Source organism: Schistocerca nitens, chromosome 2 (genome assembly GCF_023898315.1).
Source record: "Schistocerca nitens isolate TAMUIC-IGC-003100 chromosome 2, iqSchNite1.1, whole genome shotgun sequence".
Lineage (NCBI taxonomy): Eukaryota > Metazoa > Arthropoda > Insecta > Orthoptera > Acrididae > Schistocerca > Schistocerca nitens.
In genome coordinates this window covers 611,952,660-611,964,155 of record NC_064615.1, presented here as the reverse complement: position 1 = coordinate 611,964,155, position 11,496 = coordinate 611,952,660, and the positions used below count along the sequence as shown (strand labels likewise).

Here is an 11,496-nt window from a genome sequence, read left to right as displayed (position 1 = left end):
AGTAAGAAGATGCTGTGATATGCAAATGATTAGCTTTTCAGAGCATTCACACAAGGTTGGCGCCGGTGGCTACACCTACAACGTGCTGACATGAGGAAAGGTTCCACCGATTTCTCATACACAAACAGCAGTTGACCGGCGTTGCCTGGTGAAACGTTGTCGTGATGCCTCGTGTAAGGAGGAGAAATGCGGACCATCACGTTTCCGACTTCGATAAAGGTCGGCTTGTAGCCTATCGCGATTGCGGTTTATCGTATCGCGACACTGCTGCTCTTGTTGGTCGAGATCCAATGACTGTTAGCAGAATATGGAATCGGTGGGTTCAGGAGGGTAATACGGAACGCCGTGCTGGATCCCAACGGCCTCGTATCACTAGCAGTCGCGATGACAGGCATCTTATCCGCATGGCTGTAACGGATCGTGCAGCCACGTCTCGATCCCTGAGTCAACAAATGAGGATGTTTGCACGACAACAACCATCTACACGAACAGTTCGACGACGTTTGCAGCGGCATGGACTGTCAGCTCGGAGACCATGGCTGCGGTTACCCTTGACGCTGCATCACGGACAGGAGCGCCTACGATGGTGTACTCAACGACGAACCTGAGTGCACGAATGGGAAAACGTCATTTTTTCGGATGAATCCAGGTTCTGTTTACAGCATCATGATGGTCGCATCGGTGTTTGGCGACATCGCGGTGAGCGCACATTGGAAGCGTGTATTCGTCATCGCCATACTGGCGTATCACCCGGCGTGATGGTATGGGGTGCCATTGGTTACACGTCTCGATCACCTCTTGTTCGCATTAACGGCACTTTGAACAGTGGACGCTACATTTGAGATGTGTTTCGACCCGTGGCTCTACCTGTCATTCGATCCCTGCAAAACCCTACATTTCAGCAGGAAAATGCACGACCGCATGTTGCATGTCCAATACGGGCCGTTCTCGATACAGAAAATGTTCGACGGCTGTCCTGGCCAGCACATTCTCTAGATCTCTCACCAACTGAAAACTTCTGGTCAATGGTGGCCGAGCAACTGGCTCGTCACAATGCGCCAGTCACTACTCTTGATGAACTGTAGTACCGTGTTGAAGCTGCATGGGCAGCTGTACCTGTGGACGCCAGCTAAGCTCTGTTTGACTCAATCCCCAGGCCTTTATTACGGCCAGAGGTGGTTGTTCTGGGTACTGATTTCTCAGGATCTATGCACCCAAATTGCGTGAAAATGTCATCACATGTCAGTTCTAGTATAATATATTTGTCCAATGAATACCCATTTATCATCTGCATTTCTTCTTGGTGTAGCAATTTTAATGGCCAGTAGTGTATTAGGCGGTGAGGAATCCAGCGGCCACACACCTTTGAGTACCGTGACTGGTAGACGAGTATCTCATCACTACCAACACAGAAGTCCAGCGTGGTGTTTGATTACGATACATCGATAATCTCGAACCAGAATGGCCGCACGTTCCAACATTGCAGGAGTCACTACTGTAAGGGGCCAGGAGGCACGCGGGAGATCCGACAGGTTTGCGCGACCTTGTGCGACGATGTCACACGCCTCGTCCAACTACTCACTGTGCTTTTGTTCAGTGCTACGTCTCCGTAGACATTTTTCAAGTGCCTATAAATGTCTGTGATGCTCTGGTTTTCAGCCAAAATAACTTCAATGACAGTTCTCTCCTTGGCACGCCCCTATGTTCCAGACACTATTTTGAAGAATACATATAGCGCCACCACCTGTCGGAATTTCATGAAACTATAGCGTCTGAAGCAGAAATATTCCTCAATGTCAAAAAACAAATTCAGCATTTCTTCAACCCAAATTGGCCGAGAAAAAAGTGCATTACTTATTGAACGTCCGTTTTACATCGTTGACGAAGAGAGACACAAAACTGGGTGCTTCGCTGAGAATGCTGTGTTGGTTTCCATACTGATATGCGTGTTGCTATCGCAGGTTCACCATCTGGGAGGTGTGGCTGGGTGTGACGAGTCTGGCGGGAGGTGATCCTGGTCGCATCACTATCGTGTCCGACAACGCCACCGCGAACCCCAGCTACAGCGGCAACAACTACGACATCGCCGTCATCAACACCATCGTCGTCGAGGCAGTCTGTCAGTACCCGCATTTCTCTTCAACCATAAACTTAGTTAGATCACTATTATTACACATGGTAGAAGACACAATGTGGCACACTGTAGTATTTGTAATTTAAAAAGAAAAGCTTCTGTTAAAAGAACAGAATAAATTGTTGCAAAATCTTAGAAAAACTAAATACACTGAAGTGAAAGAACTCATGGGAGACCTCCTAATATCGCATCGTACCTCCTTTTGAGCGGTTTAGTGCAGCGACTCGACGTGGCATGATCTCAACAAATCGTTGGAAGTCCCCTGCACAAATATTGAGCCTTGCTGCCTCTATAGCCGTCCATAATTGCGAGAGTGTTGCCGGTGCAGAATTTTGAGTATGGACTGACCTCTCGATTATGCCCCATAAATGTTCGAGGGGATTCATTTCCGGCCAAATCATCCGCTATAACTGTCCAGAATGTTCTTCAAACCAATTGCGAACAGTTGTGGAGCAGTGACATGGCGCGTTGCCATACACAAAAATTTAATCGTTGTTTGGGAGCAAGATCCAAGAATTGGTCTAAATGCTCACCAAGTAGCCGAAAATAACCTTTTCCAGTCAATTACAGTTTCGGTGGGACCGGAGGACCCAATCCATTCCATGTAAACACAACCCACTCCATTTTGGAGCCACTACCAAGATGCACAGTGCGTTGTTAACAACTTGGATCCATGGCTCGTTGGGTCTGCACCACACTCGAACCATACCATCACCTCTTTTCAACTGAAATCGGGACTCATCTGACTAGGGAGCTGTTTCTAGTGTCTAGGGCGCAACCGATATGGCCACGAGCCCAGGAGAGGCGCTGCAGGCGATGTCGTACCGTCAGCAAAGGCACTCGCGTCGATCGTCTGCTGCCATAGACCATTAACGCCAGATTTCGCCGCATTGTCCTAACGGATACGTTCGTCGTACATCCCACTCTGATTTCTTCGTTTATTTCAAGCAGAGTTACTCTCTGTTAGCACTGACAACTCGCTGCTCTCGGTACTCAAATGAAGGCCGTCGGCCACTGCGTTATCCGTGGTGAGAGTTAATGCCTGAACTCTGTTACTCTTGGCACACTCTTCGCACTGTGGATCTCGGAATATTGAATTCCCTACCGATTTCCGAAATGGAATGTCCCATGCGTCTATCTCCAACTACCATTCTCTGTTCAGAGTCTGTTACTTCACGTCGTGCGACCATAATCACGCCGGAAATCTTTTCAGTGAGTCACGTGACTACAAACGACTGCTCCGGCAATGCACTGCGATGTTGTACCTTGCGTACGCCATACTGCCGCCATCTGTATATGTGCGTATCTCGATACCATAGATTTTGTCACCTCAGTATATTACTTTTGGTGAATCTGCTATGAATAAACCGAGAGTCACGAAAAAGCTGAAAACGACAAGCTTCCTGGACTCCCTAGCACATCGACAACTGGTGAAATCAAGGCAAACGTGAAAGGAATGGTTGTCACAATGTCAGCCATCAATAAGGAGTACTACTTACAAGTTCAGCCCCATCTGCGTGAAGCAACGCGGAAAATCACGCAGACTTCTGACGAAACAATTTCTGGATTTTGCACTACGATAATGTACCTCGTCACACTTCGGTTTCTGTTCGTTAATTTTTTGGCCAAAAGCAATACTTTAATGATATCCAAGTCTCCATGTTCGAAAGACATGGCCGAATGTAATTTTCTCGTTCCCAAAAATAAACAAAGCCCTGAAAGGCCGTCCATTTACAACCATAGATGAGATTAAAGACGCGTTTGTGAGAGATCTAAACACTATATGGAATTAGAAAAAACGCTGACATAAATGTATGATATTTTATGGAGCCTATTTTGAAGGACGTAAGTTGCAAGTGCTATTCTGAAGTGAAGAGGTTAGCACAGGAGAGGAATTCGTACCGGGCCGTATCAAACTAGTCAGAAGACTGATGACTCAAAAAAAAAAAAAAAAAAAAAAAAAAAAAAAAAAAAAAAAAAAGCTTTGGAGGTGACAACACTGATGTAGATGTATTAAATTCTTTATATAAAACAAAAATTCTCGTTATTTTCTTAACACTTGGCGTATGAATGAATCCAAATGGACAAAATGAATCTACAATTTTTGACAACAGATCGTTAAAAGTGCCTTCCTCCCAGTAAATCGTGGGGTTCGGGCAGAAGAACAGTCACAATAGACGCTTAATCAAACTCGGTAACATCTATTACCTGCAGATGTGTTATCAACATAATCGATTAATGAAAGTAAAAGCGTTTCATAACTGTAGCTGATGTTTTACTTGTACCGTAATGCTGAATTATCACTAAAGACGTACTGCTTTTTTGCAGAACAGTAAATGAACTGTAAATATACGTTTAATGGAATGAATACCAATCACGCTATAATTTTAATAATTTTGTATGTAAGTTTCCGAACTTTTCATATTTATATAAAACAATTACAGCTGATACATACAGGGTGCTTTACGATTCCTATTTCAGACTTCTAGGGGTTGTAAAGGGCACTTGTAAAGTTGTGATCAGGAACCCATGTCCGGAAATGTACCGTTTGGATGTAAAATCGATTTGAACATCAGATTACTTTCTAATCTCCCGCTTCACACATCGGAGACGATGAGATCTGAGTTGGGTGCCCTACAGGGGGTGTTCCAGTGGCGACATATGTGTTCATTGATGAGTCTATCTGTGTTGTCTGTTTTCATACACACGCTGTACAAACCCTGGTGCACGTCGCTGGAGCACAAAAAAATAAAAATAAAAGTAATAAAACAACGGGGAGAACGAAGATTAGAGGTTAACGCCCCGTCGAGAGCGAGGTGGTTAGAGATGCAGCACAAGCTCGGAGCATTTCAAGGACTGGGAAGGAAATCAGCCATGCCCTTTTCAAAGAAACCCATCATGACATTTGCCTGATTCGCCTGGAACGACTCAGGAAGATTACGGAGAACCTAAACCTTGCCTGGAACGATTTAAGAAAATTACGAAAAACGTAAATCTTGCGGAGCACCACACTCAAAAATCACGACATTTGCCTGGAACGACTTAGGAAAATTACGGAAAACCTAAATCTTGTGGAGCACCACAGTCTTAGCTGCGAATGTACCAATTTGACACAGCCGCTGTTGAATTCGGACGAATATGGTATGTGAGGGACTGAGGCGATCTGGAAAACGTTACCGATATACACGAAGTGCAGATCTGCCACTACACACCGTACCGCGAAGCGGGAGATTTGGAAGTGGCCCGATCTTCAAACATTTTTTTATAATCACACGGTACATTCCCACGTATGGATTCTTTATCTACTATATTCCCTCTACAACCTCTTGAAGCCCGTAATAGAAATAATGAAGCACCCCTGCATAATCAGATGATGTAATACTGCATGATATTGCTATATCACGGTTAAGCAGGCCTAATAATAATTTAAGAATGCCAAGAAAAGCCAGAAAGTCGGAGTGCAGCTAATGCCTGCGTGTCGTCGTCCTCGTCGTCGTCTCTTGTTGCAGACCTCGCGCCAGCGGACCTGCCGTTTCGCTCTGACACGCCGGCCAGCCTCATCGGGGAGGTGGCCGTCATGACGGGCTGGGGAGCCACTGTGGCAGGTACGTGCCTGCAGGTCTCCTCTGCACCTTCAGTCAAAACTGACGCCGCAAAACCAACAACATATTAAACTGCCCCTACGAACATGAGATGCAATTCGCTTACGCGCATTTCATTACTTAATTATTTATTTAAATAGCTTACGCCCACGTTGGAGCACTAAAATCAAATATTATACAACAGCGCCTACAATGAATAAGTTTAGATCTTAGCACTCAATAATTTCTTTCTTTCCCAAAACTTTTGCTTTCGGATTGATCTGGCGGCTCGTTCTTCTATGGGTATGATATACACTGGTAAGCCAAAACATTATGACCACTGCTCACGGCGAGATTAGATGCCGTGTGGTGGTGTTGCGAGCACGTGACGCGGAAACGAAAGTATGTAAGTGGAACAGCACGGACAGGGTATTACCCCAGCGAAGATATGAGCTGCAAACGGGGGAATCCATTGAGATAAGCGATTTTAACAAAAGGCAAATTATTATTTCGCAGAATCTGTGAACAAGCATCTCGAAAACGGGGAAGATGGTCGAATGTCGCACATGCTACTGTCGTGACCATCTACAGAAAGAGGTAGAGAGGCAGTGAAACAACCACTAGATGCTAAATGGTTGGCCGTCCACGACTCTTCACAGAACGCGGTTCACATGGCTCTAAGCACTATGGGACTTGACATCTGAGGTCATCAGTCCCCTAGACTTAGAACTACTTACACCTAACTAACCTAAGGACATCACACACATCCATGCCCGAGGCAGGATTCGAACCTGCGACTGTACCAGCAGCGCGATTCCGGACTGAAGCGCCTAGAACCGCTCGGCAACAGCGGCCGGTGCCACTTAGTTCAAAATAAGTTTCTTCCTTGGCACTCGTTATTTGAGCTCTGGTCTGTAGACGAGCCACTGGAATTGCCCTAGGATATAATTATATTTTTTATATTGCTCTCGACACTTACTTCACTTTTCCACGTTTCCTTAACAATCGTCTCTGAGTGGCATACATGTCACCACTTCTCTGGCGTTATTTGTGCCACTGCTTCCTTTATCAGTCTTTGAATTTCTGCCACAGTGAAGCTTTTGTTATTTATTGCCACGTAATTTTCAATTTGTGCTCAAATTATTTCGATGGCATTAGTGGCTGTGGTATGGTGGTAGCCTAAGAACCCTGTGGCCACGGTCTTTAGCTACCCCGTCGACAACCTACTGTTGAAATTGTGGCTTATTTTTCATTACTATTTCCATGAGCTCTGCATCACACAAATTCTCCTGAATTTTCACATTGTGGCGGTTCAACCAATCGGCGTTTCGCGTTGCCATCGTTGGAGCGTCATCTTTAATAACTGACTGGCCAATTTAAGTTTTCCAATAGTTTTCCCTTGAACCAGGCCAGAAAACTATCGTGCTTCATCTCCTTGTCGTATTCATTTGTTTTCTTTGACTTGGAAACGAAGAGACAGACAGGTACGAAACCAGATGGAGTTCCAGCATGCGAGACAATAATTCTTTCTCCATTTCCCACCGGAACAGCAGAACTTCCACACGTGCTATCATCTATCCACAGAACGTGGGTTCGGAGGCTTGTCTGCTCTGTAAAGTAAGATAGATCTGTGGTATCTGTGGCGTCTCTGACGAAAGAGCACAATGCTGGTGCTCGCACAAGTGTTTCAGAGCACATTGTTCATGGTACATTGTTGAACATCGAGATTCGCATCAGACCGCCTCTACGTGGTCACATGTTGACCTAACGACATCGTAAATTGCGATTTCAGTGGGCATGGGACCATAGGATTCGACCGTCGATCAATGGAAACGTTTCGGTTCTTCCGGCGAAGCATATTTTGCTACACTAGATCGATGGTCGTTTCGGCAAACGCTGTCAACGAAGTGAACGGCGGCTCGAATCATGCAATGAGCCAGGACGCAGACTGCTGAGACTATGCTATGGGAGACATTCTCCTGCTCTTGCATGGGACCTGTGGTAGTAATCGAAGACACACTGACAGCTACGAACCACGTGCAACCTCCATGCTTGGTGTCCGTATCTCGGAGCCAGAATTATGCTCAGTGATTTGAGGAGCACTGTAGTGAACTCTGTTGCAAATCCCTCTGGATCGCTACCAGGTGCCATTACCACGTACGCAAACCAGCGGTCCGTTATTTAAGCGCATTACTTGACCTGCGCGTAGACATCTAATGCCATACACCTCCTCAAACCTACCAGCAAACTGTCGGTTCCTTGATACACAGAATCAGTGGCGTATTTCGTTCCAAAGACGAACAAACAAGGTATTAAGAAGGTGGTCATAATGGTTTGGATCATCAGTGTACGCACTTGTTCTTCAGCAATATCTTCTCTTTCCTATGTTTAATTTGATGTTTGGTGATGTTCAACTCATTTAGATCCATTTCTACTACTTTAAACCAGCTGTTTCTTGTCTTACTGTCCCAAAAGTAATCAAAAAGGTGTTTCAAGAGTCTAGTATTCAGTAGGCGAGAAATGTGGTCAAAAATTGCAACCTTACTTTTTCGCATCGTATCAACAATGGATTCACTTTCTTACCGTACTGGGCAAGAATCTCCATCGACCATTAACTTGGTGTTTTATATTGATAATAGTTCAGAGTATTCTTCTACCAACTTTCTACAATTTACCAGTTGTTGCTTGAGTGTTTAGTTTAAATTTTGTTTCACTTGCGTTCTTTACCTCCGGTTTAACGACAGAGGAGTAATGCCGAAGTTTAGTATTTATTAAAAGAGATCGTTTTTTGTAATTTTGCCAAGTAGTTATTTGTTCTCGTTGTAGTTTTAATGTTCTCCTGTCTGTTGATGCTCTTTTATTGGCAATCCAAGCAATAATCTCATGTGACCGTAAAAATACTCTTGCGTAAAAGTGCAGGGTACTACTCTCTCATAAAATTACAGGCAACACAGGATTTTTTTATCTCCGGTGCCGGTAAAAAAGTTCCATTTAGTAAGATCATACGGACAACAAAATGCAGACGGGGGTAACTAAGTCGTACAACCAACAACTGCAACAGACGTTCTAACGACGGATATTAAACAGCGGTACAGCAGCTTCTCAAACGTAAAAACTGAGGACAATACAAAACCAGGAAAAAATATTTTCCAATGAAGCTAAATTACATAGTAAAACCAATGCAAGGGACACAAGAAGCTGACTGTAACAGAGAAAGAAAGCTTGCTTCAACAGAAGAACTCTTCTGCAATTTAGTAAAGACTTGCATTTGAGGAAGATATTAAAACTTTCTGTAAGATTACTGGATCGGGAGGAAGTTTAAAATCAGCGTACACTCCGCTGCAGAGTGGTAATTTATTCTCAAAACAATCCCTTAGATTGTGGCTAGGAGTACTAGTCCAGCAAGGTTTGCAGAGAGCTGTTGTTTGTATTGGCGGAAGGGGAGGGAGGGAGCGTTGTGATTCGTGCATGCTGAGCTCTGTCGGTAAGAGCAATTGCCTTCGAAATGCAAACGCTGTAGGTTCGAATCCTGGCCCGGCACTGTTTCAATCTGTCAGGAAGTTTCAAATCAGCACACAACCCGCTGCAGAGTGAAAATTCGTTCTGGAGGAAGATATTTCTAAACTTGATGCTACAAGGTGCACAACACGAAATAAGACCGGAAAATTCAAAATTCATTATCGATAACGTTGGGTGTAACACGTGTACAAATAAGCAGAACTTAGTACAAGGCAGCAGTAAGTGAACGCTGAAATAAAGTGAGTCAAAAGACTGGCGACTTAAAAATGCAAGCGATAATCGTATACCTCTTCTAATCGGATGTGGAGGTCAGGAATCGAACCCAGTCTCCTTAGGTTAACAATCCACCGGGCTGACCGCGCAGCTGCAGAGGCGGGTGTTACCTTACGTCTATTGACACATACCCCACCGGTCCGAAAACTTTCGAGATTGGACTCGTAAGAAATAGAGAAAACTGTGTGTTATATAGTCTTCCCCCACTTGAATACAACGCACAGAAATCCATACAAGCATGTGAAACTTGTAGAAGAATCCTTCTCTGGGATATTGTGCAACTCGCGCATCACATTGATTAGAATATCGGTTATGTTGGCGAAGCGTTTGCATTTTAATCAAGTCGTGGCAGGTGCCCATAGGTCGTTGTTTTTGTTCAGAAGACAAGGTGTGCGACACAAACTTTGCACACACTTTTCGGTTCTTGATGACATTCTGGAGAGTGTCTTCAGCACTTCATTCACAGATGTTGCTGAGCTGCAATCGACACAACAATGTTAACGCACTACAGTCGCACACCCGCAACTTGACACTACGTGCTCACAGCCGACTAGTCGAACGTACATATTTTGTTTACAGTTGGTGGATTAAGCTGTCCGGACGTCGCTTCTACACCAGGAATAAAATGTCTCGGGGCTTTTTGGAGAGACAGTGTACACTACACATTTAATACATGGTGAAAGTTTGTGATGTGTTTTGAGTGTGTCTAAAATAGCAGACCGCTCGGCAGTGTAAACACATGAAGTACGTTGTGTTACTGACCAATTAGCCTTGTACTTCGGGATGCATTGACTGACCACATTGTTAATGGAAGGATTCGTACAAAGAACTCGATGTATGGACCGGTATGTTGTGAAAGGACCGGTTGAGCAGATCAGGCCTGCGAATCCTCATGGAGAAATATGCTGAGAGGCTATAGAGTGGCATTTAAATCGAAGTGTAGCAGATTTTTGTATCTTATGACACTACGTACCCAACGCAATAGGTTATCAAAGGCATTTAATTTATAGGAAGACTACGTTCACACACACACACAAATGCGCGCAAAAAATATCATTTCGACAGGTAGTGTATAACATACCTTCGACTTATGGAGAGGGATCAGACAATTGCGACTATTTAAGGGATAGAAGAAAAAAAGAAATTAAATATACTGTGATAACAAAAATTATTGAATACCTCCTAAAGTCGTGTCGGGCCTCATTTTGCCGACATAGAGCAGCAACTCGACTTGGAATGGCTTCAGCAAGTCGTTGGAAATCCCTTGCAGAATATTGAAACACGCTCCCTCTCTATTCATCCATAATTGCGAAATTGATAACGGTGCAGGAGTTTGTGCACGAACTGACCTCTCTGTTATGTCCCATAAGTGTTCGATGGGTGACCAAATCATTTACTCGAACTGTCCAGAATGTTCTTCAAACCAATCGCGAACAACCGTGGCCTGGTGACATGACTCATAGTCATCCAAAAAAATTCCATCGTTATTTGGGACACGAAGTTCATGAACGGTTACAAATGGTCTCCAGGTAGCCGAACACATCCATTTCCAGTCAATGATCGGTTCAGCTGGACCGGAGGACCCAGTCCATTCCATGTAAACTCAGCGTACATCAATATGAGGCCACCACCAGATTGCATGGTGCCTCCTTGACGACAAGAGTCCATCGCTTCCTGGGGTCTGCGCCTTACTCGAGTCCTACCATTAGCTCTTGCCTACTAAAATCGGGGCTCATTTGACGCAAGCCACGGTTTTCCAGTGGTCTATGGTACAGCCTATATGGTGACCAGCCCAGACAAATCGCTGCAGACGACGTCCTGCTGTTAGCAAAGGCTCTCGCGTTGGTCGTCTGCAGGTTAACACCAAATATCGCCAAATTGTCCTAACGGATATGTTCGTCGTACGTCCCACATTGATTTCTGTGGTTATTTCACGTCGAGTTGCTTGTATGTTAGCACTGACAACTGTACGCCAACGTCGATGCTCTC

The 11,496-nt window shown here is 44.6% G+C and overlaps 1 protein-coding gene across 1 annotated transcript in view; it reads left to right on the top strand.

Annotated features, from left to right (window-relative positions):
• Positions 1–11,496, top strand: part of LOC126235197 (brachyurin-like) — a 42,471-nt gene that overhangs the window by 21,977 nt on the left and 8,998 nt on the right. Inside the window, exons 4-5 of the mRNA XM_049943926.1 lie at positions 1,962–2,119; positions 5,644–5,739. Of these exons, the coding sequence (XP_049799883.1) occupies positions 1,962–2,119; positions 5,644–5,739 (254 nt within the window). The remainder of the gene's footprint in view (positions 1–1,961; positions 2,120–5,643; positions 5,740–11,496) is intronic.